The 26,555-nt window shown below is 41.3% G+C and overlaps 1 protein-coding gene across 4 annotated transcripts in view; it reads right to left on the reverse strand.

Annotated features, from left to right (window-relative positions):
• INPP4B (inositol polyphosphate-4-phosphatase type II B) overlaps window positions 1-26,555 on the reverse strand; it is a 469,700-nt gene that overhangs the window by 341,395 nt on the left and 101,750 nt on the right. For 2 of the 4 annotated variants that reach the window (XM_075288123.1, XM_075288122.1), the window contains exons 3-4: window positions 21,607-21,725; window positions 11,168-11,284 (exon numbers count right to left, since the gene is read on the reverse strand). In XM_075288123.1, the coding sequence (XP_075144224.1) occupies window positions 11,168-11,284; window positions 21,607-21,725 (236 nt within the window). Of the gene's footprint in view, window positions 1-10,639; window positions 10,863-11,167; window positions 11,285-21,341; window positions 21,416-21,606; window positions 21,726-26,555 lie in introns of those variants that run through there. The other 2 variants (XM_075288124.1, XM_075288126.1) reach the window with 2 other exon arrangements.

Genomic DNA, 26,555 nt, shown 5'->3' on the forward strand with positions numbered 1-26,555 from the left:
ATGGATCTGTTGGCAATCTAATACTACTGGGAAAAGAAATTATATTTGTTCACATAGCTACCCTCTTACTTATCTCTCTGCCTCCATCACTGAATCATCTTACATGTTCTCTCAAGCTAGGTTCACATCCGCATTGGAGTCTAACTGATGGAGAGAAAAGTTTGCGTGGGGGACTTTTCCCTCTGCCAGATTTATACTGAAACCTGGCGGACTCCATTATAGTCCATGGGTGTCCCCTTTTTAAGCAGACAGGCTTTCTGTGTTTTGGCCCCCATGTGAACCCGAACGAAAGACAGCCGAAGTTTAATGTGAACCTAGCGTCTCATTGTCAGTGTTATATACTGCTGGAAAACTGACAGTTTGCTGAATTCAGTGCACTGTTAGCTTTCCTGGTATTTGCAGTTGCAGGGATGTCATTGCCATTAGATTCAGCTCCAATATTACTGCAGTTTTAGAGGGGCCGACCTTAAAGGTCAGTATCATCTCTGGGTAGTGGGGAATGCCTCCCCCCCCCCGACAGTACAAGTCTATAGAAGAAAAACTAATGGCCCTGATATCGGCAACCACCACACATACAAAGTGGATAGCGCACTGAATTCAGCACACGGTCAGCTTTCCAGCAGTACAGAACACCACAAATGTTAGATAACATAAAAATACACGCTTTAAAGAGTTAAAGGGGTGAATATCAGCACAATTCCCTTATCGACCCATACTTATTTAGTGATTCAGTGGGTGTACAACCCATTGGCCATTACAACATACTCAGACCACAAACCTTGCTGACAAACTAAGACCTGTTACATAACTCTGTATGTTGTATAATAAATCTGAATATTAAGTTTTAACCTTATGTCTATCCTGTCTGCAGGGAATTTTTGGGGTTGTCTTCCTGAAGGCATCATAGAATATGTCAACATAGTGTACCTACACTTTGCGGCATAGTACCTTTCCCAGCAGACCTAGCTGTGTGGTTACAACCATGCACACTCCTATTTTTTGTTTAAGGATTAGAGTGCTTACCTGCAAGCTTCCTTCTGCCAATCCCTGTCTGCGTGCATAAAAGCCTGCTTATTTCGCCATACTCTATCTGAGGCAATGTTAGTCTCTGCTAAGTATCCTTATGTGCATATACATCTTTATATTCGTCTGCTTCACTTTTCCATTTCATGACCAGATGTTTGGGCGCATGTGGTCCTTCTGTTTGTATGTCTAAGCATTACCCTAGTTTGTCTGCATTTTTGTATATCAATAATGTCTTACTGTCAGTTTGGCAGGAGCTAACTGTACTATAATCTCTGATCACCCTGGAGTTAAAGGTACCTAGACAATACCATTAGGAACTACCCACAGTTGAACTGCTTTAGTCACACAGTGGGTCCACAAAACATTGTTCATTACAACATCCATATGTCTTATTAGGTATATGCACATCATACATGTCTGCAAGTAATAATGTAGCAAAGATTTGTGATTTCTACTTTAGCAAGGCTAATACTTGCCATAAACCCCAGGAGGACTCTATTCATTACACTTTTGGCATACATTAGTAGAAGAACAGGTTATACTGAAGAGCACATTTACTTTTAATGTGCAAAGTCATATGACGCCACCTTTTCAACAAGTCAGTTTGTCAAATTTCTGCCCTGCTATATATGCCCGAGTCAACTGTAAGTGCTGTTATTATGAAGTGAAAATGTCTAGGAGCTACAACATCTCAGCCGTGAAATGGATTAATAACTCAAACTCAAAGAGTTCCGAAGTGCATAGCTCATAAAAATCTTCTGTACTTGGTTGTAACTCTCACAACAAAGTTCCAAATAGACTGTGAAAGAAAAATCAGAAAGAACTGGGGGCTCTGGATTCCATGTACAAGTACAAGGTTAGCATCATTTTTGTAAAAATTGATTTGTTGGGTGAATCCATTACCATCCAGCCACTTCATAAATCTGAGTTTGGTGGATGCCCAAACTTGTAAAAGACGTGGAGTCCCAATAATGATGTACTGTAGGATACAATGTGAGGTTGTGAAGCTGACCCCTCAAGGTATGGTCAAGACTGTTGCAACTCTGGACTAAGTACTAATGTGTTCAAATGTCTCAGCGTTGTCTCACGTGTTCAAAAGTTATGAACACACATTATTTATTTATATAATTTTTATTTATTTATTTATTGTTCATAACTTTTGTGCTTGCAATTCAGAGAGTATGGGTCATTTGCCACAGTTGAGGATGGCAATGGGGAAGTGCAGCTTAGATGCCATATTTGGGAAGGGTAACATATTTAATTAAGCACAATATTTAAGTGAGGACACAATGCTATCAAGGTAGGTATTAAAAATCCAGTAAAAAGGTGAGATATTCTTCCTTACTAATAGAAAAGATATTACCTGTGGAGTTACTGTCTCTGAAGGGTGTTGTAATGAAGCTGAAAGACTGTGGTGCCGGAGGCCAGGTCCTAACTTACATATGTAAGTGTGAGATACTGTGAGGGCAAAAGTGCGAGAAAGTGAGAGTGAGCGGAAGCTTTCTTCATTCCTTCCGTATGTATCTTCTCTAAGAGACCCAGAGCAGGGGGAGAGCTATTGTCAGTAACCTCTAAAGAGAAGAGCCTCCATTGCCACTTGCTGTGGTGCTGTAGAGACTGTTTCATTGTTGTGACACTTTGTAGCACTGCTTGAGAAGACTATGTGCAACCCTTTGTGGCTGTACCACGGTGCTGGTGTACCACAGCAAACAATGAAACAGATTTTCTATGTCCTTATGCCAGTTTTCTGGTGTAAAACAGTCACAAACCATTTGTGCATAATTTTTGGCAGAAGCTCTTGGCTCCAGAGGAGTTATCTTTTACACCAGTTTTCTGGCATAATTGATGACAGAAATATTTGTCAGCTACAAGCTAACATAAACTTGACTCTATGCACATATGCTGCCAAAGGATGCGATTAATGTATGACGAAGGGCAAGCTTTGCCATATATTAAGTGCATCCTTTGGCAGCACAGAGCATATACAAGTGGGTTTTTTCTTAATTTGTTGGAATAGTATATGTAAAACATCATGCAGTGCTGCTGGAGATATAGAAATTAGTTTTTTGGACTGATAAATCCCCATCTGAATCTGGGTTTGGCTGACGCCAGGAGAAGGCTTACTGTCTACATGCATAGTGTCAAGAGTTAAAGTTGGTGGAGATCACGTCTCTGAAGGGAAAATATAGTGATACAGTATACAATGTTGAGTGTTTTTGCTGCTTTTTATTCCATGTGATGGTGTATAAAACCTCTCTCTGTAACATGAATAGGACAGCTGGGTAACTCAGACGGGAACATGCTCTTGGTAATGTTTCTGAAATTAGCTACAAAAGCACAATAAATGGCCAAAGAACACAGCAAACAGCACAAAGCCGCTCCTACAGCTCGGATCCATAGGACTCTCTCATGGCACAATTAAGTCATCTCATGGTGTTGTACTCATTTATCAGCCACTGTACACAGCCTCCACTATCAGTCACTGTGACACGCTGATTTACTACAAGACCCTGCACATTCAGCTAGTGCTGCCTTTTAATATTAAGAAAAATAGAATATTTTCAAGATGAAATCCATTCCCAGAAAAAAAATAAACACAATATTTAAGCATGCTGAGACTTCTTCATAATTTTGAGAAAAAAAATTGGCACTAAGCGGTTTTGAAAGCAGAATGATTTACGTAGCTCTATTTTCTTCCTTGTGCAAAGACACAAACTGCTTTTAAACTCTGCTTTCTGTCGTACACTAACTACCTTATTTGCAAAAAAATGTGGCTTGTACTTAACTGCTATTGAAATGGATGGAAGTTATTAGAGCTAACACTTAATGTTGTGTTGAAAATAGGCATGCTGAAGTTAGTCTATTTCTCACTTTCTGCTTTTACACAAGGCGGAAAAGAGAAAGAAGTATAGAATTACAATGTAAGGCATAGAAAAGATTGGTAGGGAGGTTTCACAAAGATCAAATTACAATATATTTACAGCCTGTAACACATAGGTAATAGACAGCAGTGTAAAAAGAATTCATAGGGACCCATAACAAAACATGTAAAGGATATCACTCCATCACAAGCACCAACAAAGGCAAGAGAGGTCAGAACACAAAAGGCATATGATGGAGATGGCCCCCATATTTGCTGTGTATGGCAACGGTTTTTTTATTGTACCGTGAAAGTTAAACCCATCATACTACTAAAGAGTCCCAGAATAGGAAATATATGCATATAAGCTTTCTGAACTACAGCAAGTGTGACAAAAGAGGTAAAATAGAGTTGAAGACTAACTTAAATAAGGTCCTGTGCATAGAGGCTCTTTGGTTCAATTCAGACAGATTTGCATCAAGTAAAATACTGTAATTTGCTGAACTATTCTACTCAGTAAAGAAAAAAAAAAACTTAAAGACTAGATATACACATTGGATTTCAACTGAAGATATCTAGCACTACTAATCTGCTTTTGGAAGACTAAAATTTAATAGCCAGCTATAAGCATCACTGGACGATTGACCATCAACCCGATTTCATGTTATGTGTATGATCACTTTAATACCTAAATGTTCAAGTTTATAGTGGAACTAGAGCCCATCATCCCTGATACACAAGTATTCCTTTTTATTACACACATACTATTACTTATTGTGGGGAAGTTAGTTCGGTAGAAGCAGTGGTGCAGACCCAAACAGTCAAGACAGGGACACAAAATATGCAGCAAACTGGTTTATTTAGAAAAATACTGGAAAAAATAAATAAACCTTGACTTCAGGCACAAAATGAGCAAAACAAAATACAGCCTTAACTTCAGGCAAATACAAAATAAAATCCTGCTCGTCTGAGCCACTAACTAAACAGAAATGATAACCTAACTATACATGTGGCTTACTTCCATCCACATAAAAAAAAACAAGCGCAATATTGTCTCACCGGACTCAAGCTTACAGGACAGACCCACACACCTCCTTCCACCTCATGGAACTCCACTGGAATGCAAGATCTACAGCCTTTTCTGGCCCAGTAATAAGCCAAGGATCTAAACCTGGGTTGAGGCCTACCCCAGGTCCGCCCTGGACCACACATGTCAGAAAACTGGGGCTGATATATCTGGACTCCAGCACTCTGCCTGTCACCTTTTCACATTATGTATACAGTACTGTGCAAAGGTTTTAGTCAGGTGTGGAAAAATACTGCATAGTAAGAATGATTTCAAAATTGGAAATGTTAATAGTTTATTTTTGTCAATTAACAAAATGAAGTGAACGAACAGAAGAGAAATCTAAAACAATATGCTCATCATCATCATCGATTCTGACTAGGAATACATGAATAGACAGAAGGATCGGAGCAAGGATGGCCAGTTCCTTCAAAAACTGTCTGCAAGTGTACCCTAAAGAATTGATGCTGTTCTCAAGGAAAAGGGTGGTCACTCTAAATATTTGACTGACACTAGGTTCACACCTGGGTTCGGGTTTCTGTTTAGGAGGGTGCTCTTAAAAAAGCAGTTACCCTCGGAAACCATTATAGTGTAGGGGTCTGCTCGGTTTCCTTGCAGGACTCTTCTCTCCGTGGTGCGGCCCGGACCCAGCGCCGCACCTCTAATGAGGGTGGCAGCCCGAGCATTTTTTTTTTTTTTTTCTTTGAACCAGCGCACGGAGAGCTGCCGCTCTCCGTGCGCTAGTTCAGACGTCTACGTATCAGCGTAGGCGGTGCCATCACGCCGCCTACGCTGATACGTAGACGTCAGACGTCTGCCAAGAGAAGAGGATCGCGGAGGCAGTGGAAGCAGCAGCAGTGCGATCGGTAAGTATAATAATATTTTTTTTATTTTATAATAGGCCACTGCCACCTCCGCTTCCCCTTGTACTATAGGCCGCGGAGGCCGGCAGTGAATAGGCCCGGGCCAGGCCGCGATCCCACTGCCGCTATTATACTCGGGGGTCTTTTCAGACCCCCGAGTATAATAATCATAGCCCCAGGGGAGGTGAGAGAACATAATAAACTTACCTCTCCGGGATCCGATGTTAATCCTAGCTCAATTCAGCGCACCGTCGGCTTTCCAGCGGTACATAGAACTGCCTTTGCCCAAACCCATGAATGGTCCTCTTCAACATCGGATCCCGGAGAGGTGACCCCCCAGACCCCCCGGTAAATAGGGCCCCGCCAAAGTCAGTTGCCCTGGGCCCCGCAAAGCCTGGATCCGTCACTGCTCCGCGGAATAGGGAATAGAATCCTCAAGTGAGCCCGAGCGCTAGTGTGAACCAGGCCTGAGATTTCCTTGGTTGAGTTTCTGCACTGCCAAAAAAACCCCTATTTTGTAGAATTTTGATGTATAATATCAGCTCTGACAGTACGGGAATAAAAAGCTTAATTCCTATGAACAGAAATTCCTGTTCTCCTTAGCACACGATATAGTAACCATCTTAATAAAACACCTTATTGTCTGATGAGGTCAGTAAAATAATTACCCAGCAGATATCGGGTTAATGTTATGAATACACCATTGTTCTTCCCTACAGCATATTTTAATAAGAACGGCACCAACCCCAAAAACAAACAGTGTACTAAAGCGAGCCATGCTAAGGTGATTACGAGACACTCTTACAGTACATAACTATAACAGTCAAGCATCTACTATAAATAACAGCGTGATGATACATCAAGAAGCTTTACAATTATTCATGCAATTTGTCCAGTTTATAATATACTGTATGCCCTATATTTCCCTTGGCTGACAAATGTAGCGAACAGCATGGCTAATAATACATGGTAGCTAATTTAGTGCAAGTGATTCAGACAAGTACTGCTCATTTATTCCATCACGTGATCCTGTCTGTTTGCCAAGTCTATTTCAACTGCCCCTCTAGCACCCCCCTGCTCTTTATGACTATCCGTATTATTCAGTTCAGGTTTTTTTTTTTACAAAAATACAGCTACTCCTCAAAGGTTTTCCTTATCTCTAACGCTACAAAGTAAGAAAATATACCAGAATTCAAGGATGCATGGCACCAACATATTTGGTAAAAGATTATTATTAAGATAATTGAAAACCCCCCAAATACAAGCAGTGGGAAGATCAGACAGACCTGCAGGCCGGATTCTGTAGTCACGTTTTTCTATTCAAATAAAAAGTTGAAATAGCAGCTCTTGCCTATTATATTGTGCTCGGAGCTTCCAAACGTATACAGGTTCTGCATTAAAAGAAGCCCTGACTTGTTTGTTAGTACCTTCACGCACAGTGACAGAGTTGTGAGCCGTGCACTGATGCACTTAGAAAGCCGTCTCTTCTGATCTCATTCCAGGAGTGCAAGAATGATTGACCTGACATGCACTCCTCATAGCCAGTTACACTAATGTATAGACTGCTACTCATCATTGGCTGCCTAGTGACAGAACGAGTCAAGGAAAGAAAGACAACAAGCACAAGAGGTTTTAACAAAAGCCTTCTTATCTTTATTGTTGCTACCCTCACTCCAATCAAATGACCACCTCATTGGTAATGAAACAACACTTGTACAATTCAATGGTATTGCTAGGCGAGACAAAATTCATGGTTACTTTTCAAAAGGACCATTTTTATATAGTTTTTGAAGCAAAAACTAGAAGTGGAATTTAAAAAAATAATAGTAATAATTTCTAACCTTACAATATCTTCTGGATTTTCACACATGCCATTTCGATGCAGTAGCCCCCCAAAGAAATTCCCAGAACAGCTCCAAATACTCTGTGTAATCTTTCATTATTGGTAAGAGTACTAGAATTAGCCTGAAGCAGGAGCAAAAACATTCTGATCTTTAAATCTTTCTTAGCATAGTTCCCAACCAGCATTTGGACTATTTAAAGCCCACAAAAATGGAGTGCTTCAAGACAAAACATGCTAAAGGGGAACTCAAGGACTTCGGATAACTTCAGGTATAACCCTGGAGCCACTGGGTTACCTTTTACAGCAGAGTTAAGTTTATGGCCATGAGTTTTTCATTACATTTTTGGTCAATAGATCTAATGTTCACTTCACTTTTTCATCCTTGCTTTTTTTTCTCTGCTTATATAACCTTTGAACTTTAAAGGAGTTATCCAATTTTTAAAAGATAGGAGCCAAATACCAGCCCTTCCTAATATGTCTTGTTTAAATTCAGCACCATTTATCTGATCTATTTTCAGGTCAATGAACTCAGCTGTGATGTTTCATTGCAAGCTCACGACCCCTTCCTGTGAGCAGTTCAAGCCAACAAACGAAACATCGCAGCAATATGTGCCCTTGGATGTGACGGTGATGTAGTACCCATGATTTCATTTCAGGGGATAGTGGAGAGTGGAGAGGTACACAGAGAGTGAGAGCAAGCAGATGAATAATGGGAAATGTAGTTCGTTCACAAATTCACTGCATGTAAATAATAGTGATACAAGGAACAGCAAGTAAAATAAAGCCAAGCAAACGGTGTACTAGGGAACAGTGAGCATTTAGCACTGTTGTGGATTTATTTGCAGATATTTATTGGAAGCTGAATAACCCCTCTAATCCTCAAGCACAGGATTAAAAGAAATGTTTATATACAGCATATTCCCCAGGCACAGCTAGAAAGTGCTGGAGCTAAATAGGAAATTTCTATCTTACTCCAAGAGAAAGGCCTTATTGTCATTCAATATAAGTCAGTACTTTTCCAAAATGTACTAACCTTTCTCTATTACTGCTTTAGTAAAACAGCATTACAAAAGGAGCACCAATTATATTTACTAGTACAATGTGTGGGATTATATTAAGGATCTTTTTTTTTTTTCTAAATGTAGATTGTGAGCCCACAATGTACTTTTTTTTACTCTATCAGTATGTCTTTGGAATATGGGATGGAAATCCATGCATACACGGGAGAACATAAAACTCCTTGCAGATGGTTTTTTGCCCTTGGCGGGATTTGAACACCAGGACCCAGCGCTGCCAGGCTGGAGTGCTAACCACTGAGCCACCGTGTGGCCCCTAGATTATATTAAGGATCTTAACGCTTTGTTGGATATTCTAGAACTGAGCACATCTCATTTTCCATTACTTAACAAGCTCTGATAGGATGCAGTAAACACACAAAGATAAGAGAAAGATACGAGAAACATCCTTGCATCTGGCCCTGTTGATGTTTCTGAGTGAGAGAGAGTTAGAGGAGCAGGTTCTCCTCTACTTTCTGTGTGCAGTCAATGGGTAGACTTCATAACGGTTAGTTTCCCCAAACTAAACATTAGAGACACAGCCTGCAGAGAGGAAAACTTATATATAATTTATTTTTTTTTTTAAACTTAGGTAGTGACACATCTGGGTATGGCTAGAGCTGCCGATACTTTCATTTCTAAATAAGCGAAAAATATTAATTTCAGCTGCATATAATTACAGTTCATGTGGCCACAGCAAAACCTCATAGGCTGTAAAGATAGGTAGCTGAAATTATTTGCTGGTTTACTTTAGAAGTGAAAGCACCAGCGGCCCGGGGACTGAAGTCTGCTATAACCTATAATGTGCAAGTCACCCTAAGAACTGCATGTAGTTTTAAATTGTGACTATGAGTAGTGCATTTCTACTATGTCAGTAAAGCAGAGACTTTCGGTTTAATGGCCATTAACACACAGGTGAAATGTACTGTAACATGTGCTAGACATTACTGCAATAGAGAATGGGATGCAGTTGTTACGTTTAAAAAAAAGAGCTGTGTAAACCCAGACTAAGGCCTCATACATATGACCATAGGGACAAGCAAAATAAAAAGCACAGAACTGGCATCCATATGAAGCCCATGTTTTCCACAGACTGAGCCACAAAAACCAGTAGGAATAGAACCATATTTTGCAGCTTTGTTCTATGGCCCTATCACTGTAGGACAGACTCGTAAAACTACAAATGCATATATGGGGGTAGAAATGAATGAGCCCAATATGCTATCAATTATTGCAGATCCATAATAATGGATAGCACAAGGACTAAAAACTATGGTTGTGTTCTTGGGGTTTTGGATATAGTTAAAGCTGTTTCTATTAGCAAAATAAAGACAAAACGGTGTTGGAGATAAGAGGCCATTCGGAACATGGCAAAGACACGTATGATGTGATTGAAAATCTACAGACCCATTTTAATACACCTTCATATTAGTGAAGAGTGGTTGCATATAACATTTTTCATCCATTAAAATAGCAGAATCATCTACAACCAAGTCTAGTGAACATTTATAACAAAATAGCAACCTTGTGCCAAGAACAAAGTTTTCAATCAGAACATTGTACATTAGCAGGCAAAGCAAAAGCTCCTAGGCATATTTATGCATTCATGCATATTTAATTTTCAAAAACAGCCAAAAATTTTATGAAAATGCAAAAAAAATCCACCTATGACCACATTAAATAACTCAACGACATGAGAAATAAATAACACGAGTAGGAAATAAAAGGTCTAAACGGTGCAAATCACAGGAAGCACAGAAGATATCAATCAGAAATGACGTATTCCTGTTACTCTTCTCATCTTGTTAAAATGATACACAGACAGAAGCTAAAGTTCTAAACCTGATAAGAAATCTGGTGGACAAAGCTTTCTAGACTGCTAGCCAAAGACGCGTGTTCACACAATACAGAGCAGAGAGTACTTACTTAATGTTTTGCTAACATTGATATAACAGGTTACCAGATTGCTGTGAAGAGGCCCATTTGTACAAGCCATATTTCTTGTAAGGTTATTTGCAGTGTTTAATTTAATCCATCTGTTCCCTTTCCCAGGCTGCAGAAAAGCATGAGACGTGCTCCATTGAGCTTTAACTACGGCTCTAGTTAACCCCTCACCTGCTAAGCCCAGGGATAAGCTCAAGACAAGCATCCTCAGTCAAACCAACTGCAAAAATAAGGGCTTGGTTCATAAAAAATGAATGCACAATATACATTTTTAAAGAGCTGGTGCTCGGTCTCTGTGGCCTTCCAGCATAGACCAAACAGCATTTGCCAGGCTTGAAAACATCCACTTATCACTTTAAAGTGTAATTAGGGAGCTGAGCAAAGAGAGAATGGCACATCCAGTCCACTTACCCTGGCCATAGCTAGCTTTAATGTCATTCTAGAGAGCCCTGAAGTGGATGGAGGCAGACAAGAAGTGAGAAAGGAAGAAAGTGCCAGCGGGATACTCACAGTTTCTTGAGACTTATCCTTGACATCATACACCGTGAGCTTTATTTTAGTTTCTTCGTAGATGGGATACTCCGAGGGAAACGTCACACCAGTCAGAAACAGTGGATCTCTTGTTCCCTGTATAGCACAAGCAGACAGACTGAGCTCAATGAGGTGGCAGCTGCTGGCAGCACAGAAAGCAACTGACAGACAAGCATGCAGACAAGAGGGCGAAGGAAATAAAAAGAGATACTAATTTCAAAGAGCAATTTTGTTCCCATCAAAGGCTGGAGTCGCCGGCCTTTCCTAGTGAATTAGCTGGGCATAGTGATGCTACTGGATGGCACAGTGCTCAGGAAAGGAGTGAATACCTCTCTGTCATCACTTATCAGAAGCGTTATTAAGCGTGTGCTAATAAATGGTTTATTTCCTATGCCAGCCTGGTTCTAAAAGTCTTTCCTTAGGGCCAGCTGTCACAGTGCTTTGTGTCTCTTCTGAAGGGACGGGCGCTGTAATTTGTACAAACAGCCAGAAAGTATTGTGATGGAGCCACACCGATGACGGCAGCTGTAATGAGGGCAGCATTTGGGGATTACATCCGCACAGTCAAACATTCAGCTGACAATGATATCTGTTTCGACAAACCCTGTTTGCCGTCAGGTTCCCGTACAGATTTAGACTTTGCTCTTGACAGTTGCCTTTTATCCATTCATTTTCTTTTATAACACCCAGTTGACCTAAATATCCAATGAGAACATCTGTTTTAAAATGCAGCTAATAATGTTCTTGTACCCTTCAGGACATTTAATTCACCTGAACAACAGCAGTATTTTTAGAAATGACAGGATATGACTACTATGGGTTTTACAAAGTGGCTTGTGCTTTACCTAGTGTCTGTATATCATCTGTATTTCCTGGACTGCACTCTGTCCAGAGACCCAGACTCATAGGATCAGAATTTATTTATGTATTTATGGTGCTGTGAATACCTACTTACCAACATTTAGTGTGAGGGTTGTGGGAGAATGATGGGTAAAGACCCCCCCCAAAAAAAAAAAAAAAATTTAGAGGGTGGCCATGCCTCCTATTGGCGAAACCATGCCTATTGGTGGGGCACGCTCCCTTTTTATCACATGGGAACAGACATGTTCTAGTGTCGTCTTGTCCACATCACATATAAAATTACAGAGTGTTAGGCGGATGCTGGAATATTTTGCCAGGCCAGGGAAAATTGCCAGCTTTTCCAGTAGTTCAGGACATGACCCACTGGTTATTCCAGGAGAGTTATTAGTATGTATGAGTCACTGTCTCACTACAAGACTACTGTACCACGGCAAGACGGCAGTAACTCATAGCATTATAGACAGCTATGATACTGTTGGTCTGGTTCTCTGGCCTGGACAGTCCATGAATACAACCTGTATACAGACCATGTTTTCTGGACCATAAAGGCCTGTATGCTATTGGCCTAAAAGTAAATCTATGAAACAATAATAAATGTTTGCAAGGTCTAAAAACTGGACGCTACCATGTAATTTCCATTTACCATACACCCATCTCTTAAAGTGACAGAGCCTGGTGTACAAGCTCATTGATAGTCTTTGAGTGCATACAAAATTCATTCAACTCTCTCTGAGCAGAAAGAATGGGTCACAGCAAAGAGATGAGCGCTTCGTCCATTTAGTTTTAGCAGTGAAAACATAATAATGCTGTTGAGCTATAGTAAATGACATATTACAGAAGTATGTCACCCAAGAAATATAGATTACCATGCATAAACAGCATGCAAAGCACCTCGGGGACATTTGATATGTACCTGGACTCTATGTAGTGCCATATAGTATCTGTGCAGTTACTTTCTTAGTCTACACATGTACCAGGATGCAGGTACCATCTGCAATACAATCCTTTATGTTCTGTGCTTTGTATGCAGTGAGAAGACTGCAGCGTCTGAATAGCACGGGGTGCCGAGTGGCACACTACACTGATCTAATATGGATAAATCATCCTAATAGCCCAGAAAAAAAAGATCTCCAAGATGTGATATGATGTGATATGGGTGAAGTACATTAAAGTGTCAAAGAAGAACAATAGGAAACAAAAAATAAAGGGGTATTCCAGTCATTTTAAGTGGATACTGTAACTGTGATATGTGAGTGTAGGGACATGTATTGATCCATCTCACCAGAGAGGAAGGAGATGATGTGCACTGCTGGTCCATTTGTCTGTTCGTTCAGACTGGAGTACCCCATTGTGATCAGTGGGCTAACCAGCAGACAGATTTCTGTCAATCTAGTAGTCATCCCCTATGTGGTAGATCGGAGATAACTTATAAGCATTGAAATGCCCTTTTGTTAAAATGTTAAAAGGGATGTCTCGGAAAAACTTCTGCTAATATGGAAGCTTGTCCAAGGGCCAGCTGCCACAGGTCTGTTTTACCTTCTCCTTGGTGAACACCAGGAAAAGCAGTTTTCGGACAGACATTTTTATCATTAATGTAAAGCATACTTGCCAACCCTTGCCTTCTAAAGTAGCCATTTGGTGGCCCAACACACGTTGAGGCGTGCTTGCTCTTCCCCTTGGTCCCTAAGGATATTTCCCCTCGTATCTATGGTTATCTTCACTCATTCATTCTTAAATGCTTGACATTAATAAAATTTTATTCATCTTTGCATGCTGTGGGTATCTTATTTATAGTATTATAGTACTGATAATTTTAAGGATTAAGTGCCCTTGAAGGATGACCTTGATGTATGTCCATGGTGTTATATATTTAATTGACAGATAGTTATTGTACTATTATTATTATTATTATTATTATTATTAGTTTTTTCTATGGATTATGCATTGCATATGACATATTATCCTGGTGCTCTTTGGGGGATTTCTCCTTGTGTCCAAGGGCGGGATGGTTAGGTATTTGGGACTGCTTGTTCTTTCTAACACCCTTTTGTAAGTCTCTCATTTTATATTATTTACTGTATTTATTTGTAATAAAGAATTATTATATTTTTGAGTGTCTACACTTTTTTTGTTTGTTAGTATTGCTGTAACATTTGGGCTCCCAGTAGATTTAATTAATTGTTGAAAACTTTTTCACTGATACTTGCCAACTCTGCCAGAATGGCCAGAATGCTCCTGTATAAGCCAAGCTCTCTGATATTACATACGTGAAGCGAGCACATTGATGAAAATTTATCAAACCCTACACTCCAGAATTATGGCATAAAAAGTTGCAAACCAATGATTTGCAACTTTTTCATTTCTGCACTTTTTCATTTCTGCACCACTCACTCCACTTTTCATAAGTGGACATAGTTTGTCTGTATAGCTGTCTGCATGACTTAAAAAAAAAAAAAAAAAAAAAAAAAAGTTGAAACTCACTACAGTCTGTGGGTGGCATAGAAAGTGGAGTAAGGCCTCGTTCACATCTGCATCGGTAATTTGTTCGGGGAAATCTGCATGGCAACCCCCGAACAGACTACTGAACGCATTTGCAAGCGGTGTACAGTGAAAGCACACAGATCCCCATAGATTATAATAGGGTGCCTGTGCTTGCCGCGAGATCTCCGTAGGGAACATGCGGACAGGAAAATACTTGACAATCTGCTTTCCTGTCCACATGACTCGTGCAGAGATCATGCATTATAGTCTAAGGGATCCGTGTGCTTTCACTGCACACCACTTGCAAATGCGTTTGGTATTCCGTTAGGAGGGTCCCCATGCGGACTCCCCGAACAGATTACCAAACAAAGATGTGAACAAAGAAACATTTCAGGACAAATGTGTCAGACTTAAATATATCCTAATGTAATAAATATTGTGTGACATTTGATATATTACTCACAAATTATGCCAACAAACACTCCAGCAAAACTGACTTTAAAAATTCCCTAAACGATGAAACGGCTACTTAATTGCTGGTCACATCACAAAATGGGGCCTAACCAGCACATTGACATAATCAAGTCCGTCAAGATATGACACAGAAGAGGTGTTTTACACACAAAATGAGACGAGGCTTACAAAATGGGTGTGGTAACGCCCCTTGTTCTCAAAGAGGACACATGTGAAAAGATGGCAAGTATTATGTAAAGCAGCATTACATGGAGAAGCTTTCAAATAAATGTTCATATTCCCTGATATTAAATATGGACAATGCAATTTCTGGTAGGGGCCTCATAAAATAGATCTCTAATGTTCTATATACATAGAAAAAGGAGGAAATACGGCACAATTGTATTGCCTTTGGCAGATGCAGTAGAATATTTTTAAATTATCGTGTTAAAATGTTCCTCCGGGCTACTATAAATAAAGCTCAATGAAATCAGCATGGTACTGAATATGTTCATACCCTGTAATGTATACCGTGCATTAATAACGCTCAAGATCATTAGCATATCTACATGTGTACACCCCTGTGCAGACATACAGCCTGTCATAGTAACACAGAGTCACACAGAGTGTATTACAGAACACATATACAGTATAAGCCTGATGTATAACTACTCTCTCAGGGACACATTTATTAAATAGTCTAAAACATATACCGTCCTACTTGCTCATAGCAACCAATCACAATGCAGCTTTCATTTTTAAGGAGCAGAAGAGAAAATGAAAGCTGCATTGTGATTGGTTGATATGGGCAACTAAGACAATTTATCTTTAAGACAGCTTTTAATGAATCTGGCCATGCTAGGTGTTCTAGTATCAGCAGCTCTATTCTTTTCACCAAAATTTGCAATTTTTTATCAAATGGGCTTACCACAGAAACTGTATTGTACAAAAACATAGCAAAATCTATTGGAGGGAATTTATTAAGACTGGCGATGCTCACACCAAATTCAGCGCACGGTTGGCTTTCCCGTTACCTGCCTCAGGGATGGAGATATGTGTGCCATTAGTATCGGCATGATCTCTCTCCACTGTAAGAAGGGCATTCCTGACAGTCGAGCGTCATAGCTGGGCTGTGAGCTGTGAGGAAGGCCTCCCCCCTTCGACTGTAATCGTCCATAGACGTGTACTGTGGGTGTGTTCCTTACCGCTCAGTAATGATGCTGGGCTGTGAGAAACGCCCTCTCTGACGGTACATATAGACGAATACTGTCGGGAGGGGGGGAGGGGCGTTCCTCATAGCCCAGCTAGACTGTCAGGAACATCCTTCTCACAGTGGGCAGAGATTGGTGCCGAAGCTAATGGCACAGATATCTCCAACCCTGGGGCACATAATGGGAAAGGTCCTCTTTAACTAGCTCCTCGCCAGGTGCGTGGTTCATCAGAATTACTAAGAGGCTCTGGCGTAATTCTAGTACATGTAGGTGTGCCTGGAAAACATTTGTGGTATAGGCCATGCCAGTCTTTTGGCGTGAGTTATAGTAAATCTGGCAGATTGCAGTGTCCCCGCCTCAACCACCTAGATTCCCACTCCATTCACTATCGAAAACAGTGGCAAGTGGGACAGAGGCTGAAATGCACCACAATGTGCCAAAAATGCGCCAAGTGGCCCGGTTAATTTTTGGTCACTTTCAGGGCCCCTTCACACGGAGTTTACGCCCGTGAATTCTGTATGTGCTCGGTGTATTCTGTACATTTTACACGTGTAAAAATACACGTGTAAAATGTAGTTAGCCATTGAAAGACGCTCAAAAAGACATGCGTTATATGAACATGCCATTGAACTCAATGGCTGACTACATTTTACACGTGTATTTTTACACGTGTAAAATGTACAGAATACACGGAGCGTAAACTCCATGTGAAGGGGCCTTAAAGGTGCATCCACCTTAGTAAATGTGTGCCATTATGTGACAATAGCTAAGGGAGCGTTCACACTACAGTCATTGTCCGACAGGTAGTGTCCGCTCTTAGTGTCCGTTCAAAATCTGGCACGGACATTAGGAGCGGACACTAGCTGTGTCCGTGACACTTTTCATTCATTTAAATGGCGATCGGGTGCGTTCTTTTGCACTCTGTGCCTGTCCTTAACTGTCCGTTTGTAAAGATGTCCAACTTTTCAAGCGGACAGCAAAACCCGACATGTAGGTTTTTGCTGTCCGCTTGAAAAGTCGGACATCTTTACAAATGGACAGCTAAGGACAGGCACGGAGTGCAAAAGAACGCACCCGACAAGTGTCACGGACACAGCTAGTGTCCGCTCCTAATGTCCGTGCCAGATTTTGAACGGACACTAGGAGCGGACACTACCTCTCGGACACTGATGGTAGTGTGAACGCCCCCTAAGCCTGTACCCCCTCTTTGCTTTCACTTGACTGTTGTCTCAGGTCAAGGTGCTATTGTCAGCCAAGAAAGACAGGTTACTATCAGTACAAGGCCTGACAACAACTTATAAAAGGCCAAAGCTATTGGCAATGAATCCATAGCAACCAGTCTGTTTTTGCTGCAAATCCCAGCTGATCTGTCAATGCCATAGTACACAATGGGCACTTTGCTATGCTTTTATACATCTCGCTCGTCAGCATTATCCAAACATTATATAATGACACTTGGCAGTAATTTTGGATACATTAGTTTAGTGCACCCGCACAGTGGAAGACTCGGTTAGTGTCTGGTAAATGAAGTGATACAACAAATAGCAATAAAAGTAAGTACAAGTATTTTCAGTATTTGCATCTTTGCATTTGTTGTTGTGTCAGAGAATATGGATCTGAGCCACATGATAAGAATCAGACAGCAGTTACAGTAGTTTTAGCAGATCACTATCTATGGTATGTGAGCAGTAACCTACACAGGATGTGTGGCATAAACAGTTCTACAGAAACTCAGCAGCTTTCCACTCAACATCCTTTTGACAACAGCTGTTCATACAGGGGTCTGTTTGTTCCAGATTGGAAGTTTTTACTATCCCAAAGCTATGGTTAGATGGGCACATACTGTAAAAACTATCGGCAATGATCAGAAGGATTTTCTCCAGAATGTGTCTCATTTTGGCAAAAATAGTTTGTGTACACTTCTGCACATCTATCTCCTTAGACCGGAACAGGACAGAAACATATTAAGATAATAGTGTTTAATGAGTCATATCTAATATAAAAGGGAATAGGGGCACCTTAGTGGGGGCACTGTGTACGAATATGCATTTACCTTTCATGGTGCAGTTCTGATTATATGAGGTTCTGTCAAAACGCCATTTATCTTAGGGTGCATTCACACTGAGTAAACGCTAGCTTATTTTGTAGAGTAAGGGTGAATTCACACTAAGTAAACGCTAGCTTATTCTGAACGTAAAACACGTTCAGAATAAGCGGCGTCTAAAGCAGCTCCATTCATTTCTATGGGAGCGGGGACACGAGCGCTCCCCATAGAAATGAATGGGCTGCTTCTTTCACTCCGTGCAGTCCCATTGAAGTGAATGGGGAGTGCCGGCGTATACGGCAAGCTCTGCTCATGCCGGAGCGTACACGCCGGCACTCCCCATTCACTTCAATGGGACTGCACGGAGTGAAAGAAGCAGCCCATTCATTTCTATGGGGAGCGCTCGTATCCCCGCTCCCATAGAAATGAATGGAGCTGCTTTAGACGCCGCTTATTCTGAACGTGTTTTATGTTCAGAATAAGCTAACGTTTACTCAGTGTGAATGCACCCTAAAATTACACTTGTAAATTTTGCTATCCCATTGACTTCAATGATATTTTTTTACAAGTGTAAAAATACGCCAGTAAAAAATACGCCTGTAAAAAATACGCCTGTAAAATGTCATTGAAGTCAATGGGATAGCAAAATTTACAAGTGTAATTTTACTCTACAAAATAAGCTAGCGTTTACTCAGTGTGAATGCACCCTTATACAATATTAAGAAAATGGTCTATTCTTCTGCTTTTATAAGCTGTAGTACATCCTAAAACTGGTGACATTATAGTATAGCTTTGTTTGCCATGTCAACATAATCTTTGCAAACTATACCACTACTGCCAATGGATCTAGTCATTACACAAACTGGACTAGAAAAAATGGACTTCACTTATTCACTATATTTTCCCCATTAAGCATTGCCTGCAAGTAAGCCAATAGATGGGTCTCTCCAATAAGAACAAGTAGTATACCTGCCCCTCAGCCAGAGCAGCAACTAAGACTAACTCTAAACACTTAGCATAAAAAATAAAGACAAATTAAACAATTGCTAAATGGTGATAGTGGAGTTAAGGCAAACTTATCATCTGCGCTAGAGTCATAGAAACCACTGAAATCGTAGGAGAGAAAAGTCCTGCACTAAAGGACCTGGTTGACCTCCATTATAGTCAGAAGTCTGTAAGGGGGCATTCACACTTGCGCCCTCGCCCACCCTGTGTCATTCCACCGGGTTTCCGTCCTAAGCCCTGGAGAAACTGGACAGGGGACGGCTTCCTGGTGGTCAGTTTCCCTTCATTTCAATGGGTTTTAAAATTAAACCACAGGTGTCCACCTGCAGTCTCTCCACGGGGAAACTTTTTTTTTTGGCCTGACACATAGTCCTGCATGTCCAACTTTGTGTCTGGCCAAAAAAACATTTACCCGTGAAGAGTCTGCAGGTTGACACCAGCAGCTTGCTTTTAAATCCTATTCATATGAATGGGTTCTTAAACTGACCAACAGGAAGCCGTCCCCTGTCTACTTTCTCTGGGGCTTAGGATGGAAACACAGCAGAAGAACACAGGGTGGACAAGAGTGCAAGTGTGAACGCCCCCTAACCGCTGTTTTAGCAGTCTGGCACAGATGTGAACTTAGCCTTAGTAAAGTCTACTGACATTGCAGAGCTGAGTACTTTATCTAGGTCTAGGTCTTTCCAACTATAGTTATATTAACATATCATAAGATTTTTTACAATTCTTATAATGCTGTATAGCTGTCTTATTGTGACAAATAACAAAACAAATCTGCTACACGTGTAAATTGTAAGCTTTTTGGACAGGCTATCATTATCAAATGTATGTATATGTTTGTACATAATGATCAACGCTAAGCCATAATTATTCCTTGCTATTAATTAAGTGTGTGCTATATAATTAAATGATAATAAAAACAGCAGGCATAGACAACAGATATTCACCACAATCCATGCTAGAAATAGGAGGCTATAGCTAGCATCCTAACAAATACATCCTATAATGGAGTATTTCTCATAGTTGTGTTTTTTACCCATACTGTTCTCAGCGTTGACATCCACAGGGCAAGTAGTCAGGAAATGGAGTAGAACAAGAAAGTCTTTATACCCAGGATTGTTCTGCTACATTACTGCTAATGCCAGTGAAGTGATGGGAAGCATCCTGAGTACCACCATTAGCCTGGTTTAGCAGACCTGTCAACTCCCACTGCTTATTTGTGAATCTCGCTGGTTTTAAGTCAGGATGTGATTTCTCGCATGACTGCCACCATAGACTTCACATAGATTTTATAGCTTTCTCTCCCTAACTATCTGCCTTTGAATATGGCATTTCTGGGATCAGGGCATGTAGCAGTTTGATAAATCGATTCCAAGCAAACTCTCTATCCAGCCAGTGAGACTTGCTACAGAGAAAAACATTAACTCCAGTAGCAGACTGGTTTTCATCAGCAACAAGCCATATCACAGTATCTCACATTAAACACAAGGAAAAGATAGTAGGAACAGTACAAACAAACGGAGCCAAGAAAGGAGAGAGACAAGCAGTGTCAAGTGCATTGCAACAACCTTCCTGGGATGCTTAAAGGGTTATAAAATCACTGCAGTGTACAAATGCTATTGGTACTGAAGAGGTTAGAGGGAAAAGAAATCTGGGTCATTCTTCAAGTAGAAAATGTATGTCTACATTTTTGCTAGCAAAACACTCCAGACAGTAAGAGCTAAAGCACTGAGATCTGTAACAGGCTGTTTAAACCATTCACTTGCAGAATAGCTAAAGGTTCAGATGCTGCCAACCAGATTAGCAGTCAGCTGGAAATCTGCGTCTATAGGAAGCACGCTGGACCGATTCATCCCAGGCTCCATGCCTTAGGAACTGCAAATGTGTCTCGCAAACTAATTCTACAGCAAAGCAAACTGCTTTACACGCCATGCATCCTGTGCTACAGTTTTTTCTAAACTTCCAGAAGGTGCCATGACTAAATGTAAACAGTGCCCTTCCTGGCTGCCACTACTGTTTCCTTGTTCCCTCCTCTTCCCAGTTTACCATGAGGACAGCAATATGTGATATCCCTAGCCCACCCCAGGCATATACATACCCTTCTTTTCAACCGTAGACACATTCTGAGTAAACAGGTTAAATCCAAGTAATCCTGGATTCAGTAAACTGGGATATTCCTGCAGTCGGTCATGGAATGAACTGTCAGCTGTTACTATGTAGCAGAGAAATATGCTAGTCATGAATATACACGCTACATGCTGGCAGAAATCCCCAACATAGTTGTCGACAGAGTCACCCTGTGCTAATGTGTTACAACCTGCCCGAGCAGTATACGAATAAAATGCAAGAGAAAATATACTCACCTCTACTATTTCTGTGTTAGCATATCTGATTAAAGTCTGCTCTGTTGGATGTGCCACAGAGATCTGCACAAATGTATTCAGCTTTCCATCACGGGCAGCGGTCAGTAAATCCTTGCATGCTACAGAAAGGGGAATAAAAGAAAAACAAATATAAATAGACTGTAAAAGTGCTAGGTTAATGTGCCACTGGGCGACAGACTTAGCAGGAGCTGTGAATTATCTCTCTAGAGACGCAGCTGGTTTAGCAGAGGAAGTCCCTTGGAGTTACCTTTGCAGACATAGGAAGTCACATGTTAGAGCTGAGAATTCATTTCCACAAGCTGCTCCTGTAAGACTTCCCAGCCAGAGGCACAGTACTGGAGCAGAATTGTAGGCTAATCCGTAGACAAATACACAGCACTAGTAAGAGAATAAGCACATCAGCTCTGACCTTAAAACCCATGCAACGTCACTCAGTCTGTGGTCACAGACCCTGCAGCAAACTGCTATGGAGGAATCTCTCAGTAAAGACGTTACTGATTAACTTGGCTGGGACCAGGATATACTGTACACCCATATACACAACACACTGTCACCGACTCAGCTCTTTTCAGTTTTGATTTACAAATAGAAAAGATTATATTAATGTATATCTACACACGCACATACATACATACATACACAGCTCATATACAAATGTTTGTATATTATATATTTATATTATCTATCTATCTATCTATCTATCTATCTATCTATCTATCTATCTATCTGTCTGTCTGTCTGTCTGTCTGTCTATCTATCTATCTATCTATCTATCTATCTATCTATCTATCTATCTATCTATCTATCTATCTATCTATCCACACATATGCCTACGCAGCTCACACACGTTTGTACATTATATCTATATACTGTATAATAGTGTGTGTGTGTGTGTGTGTGTATATATATATATATATATATATATATATATATATATATATATATACACATATACATACACACACATACATAGATACATACATACACACACACACACATACATACATATATACATACGCAGAGCAAACTGGAACCTACTCAATTGTTTGCAGTTTTGATTTAGAAGTAGAAGTATATACATACATATCATATATATTTAGTGTGTGGCTCTATATAATATATACAAGTATTTATTTATTCATTTATTTAACTTTAGTATCCACTTCTAGGAAAGCTGGGTAACAACCAAGATGCTTGACTTTACAGCTCCTACAAATGAGCCTAGTAATTCCGTGCTATATCAGCAGCTCCCATACATGTTTGCACAGCTTCAGTAAGTAGATTTCCCACAACAGAGACTGGGAAAGATGAGTGACGTTCCCCGTGGGAGCCTTAATAACAGTCCTGCTGGTTGCATTCTCAGCTTCCATGCTGATGCATTACTAGAGAAGTTTGCAACCCAGGAAAGGCAGCTCTTAGATCTATAACACAGTCTTCCCAGAGACAAAAATAAATAATAAAATGAAGAAAAAAAAAAATCAGATGAGCAGACCAATTAAAGGAGTAAATTGCATATTTTTAATTATATAAATTATTACTTTTTATTCTTTCTAAACAGGGTTCTTGGGGGCTCCTAATGGGTTGCAGAGATACAGCATGCTTTTCCCCACAGACCCATATGTTTCTGGGTTTCAGTTTTATGCCATAAGCTGTTGCTTTTTTCCCCCATGGTGTTTTTCCCCACACTCTATATTCAATATAGAGGGAAAATTCTTGGAATTCCACCATTAAAATTAATATGCTGTGATTTTCTGTTGTGTGTCTGACACTGTGATCTATAGTACGGGGGCACAACAAGGTACTGTTCTTGCCCTGTTTCTCTTCACACTGTACACTGCTGACTTTAGGCACAACTCATCCAGCTGTTACTTACAGAAGTACTCTGATAACTCTGCTATAGTAGGCCTCATCACTGATGGTGACGATAGGGAATACAGAGACTTAAACCGGGACTTTGTTGAGTGCCAGGGGAACCACCTCAGGATTAATGCTGGGAAGACCAAGGAGATGATGGTGGACTTTAGCAAACGGAGAAGTGCTCCGACCCCGGTGGAGATCCAAGGGACATGCATTGAGATAGTCAGGACTTATAAGTATCTGGGTGTGCTCCTCAATAATAAACTAGACTGGGCTGATCACCTGGAGGCGCTGCACAGAAAGTGTCACAGCAGGCTCTACCTGCTCAGGAGGCCGAGGGCCTTCGGAGTCCAGGGGACACTTCTTAGGGCCTTTTTCAACTCTGTGGTTGCTTCTGCCATCTTTGTCGGTGTGGCATGCTGAGGGAGCAGTATATCAACCAGGGACAGAAATAGACTTGACAGGATGATCAGAGGGGCCAGCTCTGTCGTGGGGAGTCCCTTGGACCCAGTACAGGTTGGTCGGTGACAGGATACTGTCCGTGTTAACCTCCATGCGGGTGAACAAATCCCACCACATGTATGGGACCTTGATGGAAATTGGCAGCACTTTAAGTGACCGTCTGCTTCACCCCAAGTGTGAGAAGGAGCGCTATCACAGGTCCTTCCTCCCAACCACAACCAGGCTGTATAATCTACATCAGACCAAGCGAAGATCACTCCGCACAGAAAACTAATGATTATGACTATGAAGTCTTCCTTCTTTCTTCTTCTGTTCCTTAGCTGCTATGGACTACTAGTATATCTTCTCTTCTCAGCACATGTGTGTCTACTTCTGTCTACTTCTCCTTGCTGCGCAGCGTCTTCCTGGGAGATGTGTTAGGAGTTCTATTGGGTGTGCTTAGGTCATTAAGGGTTAATCTTTTCCTTGCCTTCAGTCTCCATGCCGTTAGCCATCAGGTGTGTTCTCTGCTGCTATTTAAACCCCACCCAGGCATGGATCCTTGCCAGCCATTCACTTTGTGGTTCCTGGTCCCCCTGCTCAGTCTGATTCCCTGTCTGTTTGTATTCGGTCTGTTTTCTTGGTTTATTTACCCGGCTTGTATTTTTGACTATCCCTTGTCTTTTGATTTGGTACCTTTATTATATCTCCTGGCTGGACCTCTTGCTCGTCTGACCTCGCCTTCTCTTCTGTGTCTTGCTGGGACTTGTGGTCCTCCCTGGTTCCATGCTGTTTAGTCTTTTGTTTTGCATTGCATTTACACTGTGCTTTCTGTTTAGGTGTGACCCCTGTGACTCCAGTCCCTAGGACTTTCAGGGCCTCCTCTCCCCTTATCCTAGCCACCGGATAGAAGGTTAGGAGCCGTGGTAGGCGCACTTCAATTAGGAAGTGCATTGGTCTGCCTCATCTCAGATATTACAGCATAGTCATAGCCGCAGGGCCTACGACCCCTTTTGTCATTAGTTGCACAGTGTTGCTTTCCCAGCTGTGTCACTTTGCACTGCCTGACCCTGACTCCAATCCTTACAGTATTATCCTGTATTTGTATTACTTTGCTGCTGTAACATACTGAAATTTCCCCAATGTGGGACTATTAGGGTGAATTCACACTGAGTAAACGCTAGCTTATTCTGAACGTAAAACACGTTCAGAATAAGCGGCGTCTAAAGCAGCTCCATTCATTTCTATGGGAGCGGGGACACGAGCGCTCCCCATAGAAATGAATGGGCTGCTTCTTTCACTCCGTGCAGTCCCATTGAAGTGAATGGGGAGTGCCGGCGTATACGGCAAGCTCTGCTCATGCCGGAGCGTACACGCCGGCACTCCCCATTCACTTCAATGGGACTGCACGGAGTGAAAGAAGCAGCCCATTCATTTCTATGGGGAGCGCTCGTGTCCCCGCTCCCATAGAAATGAATGGAGCTGCTTTAGACGCCGCTTATTCTGAACGTGTTTTACGTTCAGAATAAGCTAGCGTGTACTCAGTGTGAATGCACCCTTAAAGGATTATCTTATCTTTTCTACAGTTCTTTTTTTCCCACAATTGACTTTTCTGGTACTGTGAAAAGATTGCTGCATGTATGCTATGTAGGACCTTAAAAGAATTTAATAACCAGTTTAAAACCTCTCTTTTTATTTCTGCATTTTCCCAAGGAAATTCAGCAGTATGGCCTCCTGCAAACCAGCACAGACCACTACTTGTAGATTTCTGTGGGAGTCCCTTGCAGTCAATGCATTAGATTGTTTTTAAGTGGTTCTCCAGGGACTTACTTCCACGGGGGCTTGTTCAGACTCTGGGACAGGTGACCTGAACCAGCACCTGGGTCAGTCTCCCTCCTCCCTTGCTCACTGGTATTTACTATGGGGTTTGGCAGAACTCCTTCTAAGGGTAAGTTCATACAGGGTTTTTTAGTCAGAATTTTGAGGCCGTATTCGCCTCAAAATGCTGACCAAAAAGACGGCTCCAATTGAAATCAATGGGAGGCAGTCAGGTGTTTTTTCCAGGAGCTGGATTGTTCCAGTTCCTGGAAAAAGAAGCGAGATGTTCATTCTTCAGGCCGTTTCGCCTCGCGATTTGGCCTGAAGACACCCCCGACTAGGCCCATTCTTTGGGTACAAAAAAATAAAAATTCCGGTATTGCCGGAATTCCACGGTATTGCTTCGGGGTGCTAGACCTGCCTTCGAACCACAAGGACATCCAGAAATAGACAAGTGTGAAGAGAGAAAAGGGTCCGCAACGCTCCGAATTGGCAATATATTGTTCTTTATTACTCCATAAAAGACTTAGTGTTTCACACGACAGACATCAGTGGCAGTCGGAAAAAAACATAGTTCAGATAAAAATCTCCAACGCGTTTCGGGGTAGAGGTCCCCCTTAATCATAGCCATTCTTTGGGCCTAATTCGGAGCAGAGTGCGCGACTGCATGCCGATGCAGTGCACCGGCATTCATTCGCGTCTACCCATACTTTGGAACAGAACCTGAGGCGGCCTCCGCCTCAGGTTCCGATCCAAAATACCCTGTGTGAACTTACCCTGATAGGTTAAAAAGCCTCCCATTGATTTCAATG

This window comes from Leptodactylus fuscus, chromosome 1, assembly GCF_031893055.1.
Source record: "Leptodactylus fuscus isolate aLepFus1 chromosome 1, aLepFus1.hap2, whole genome shotgun sequence".
In the NCBI taxonomy this organism is placed as follows: domain Eukaryota; kingdom Metazoa; phylum Chordata; class Amphibia; order Anura; family Leptodactylidae; genus Leptodactylus; species Leptodactylus fuscus.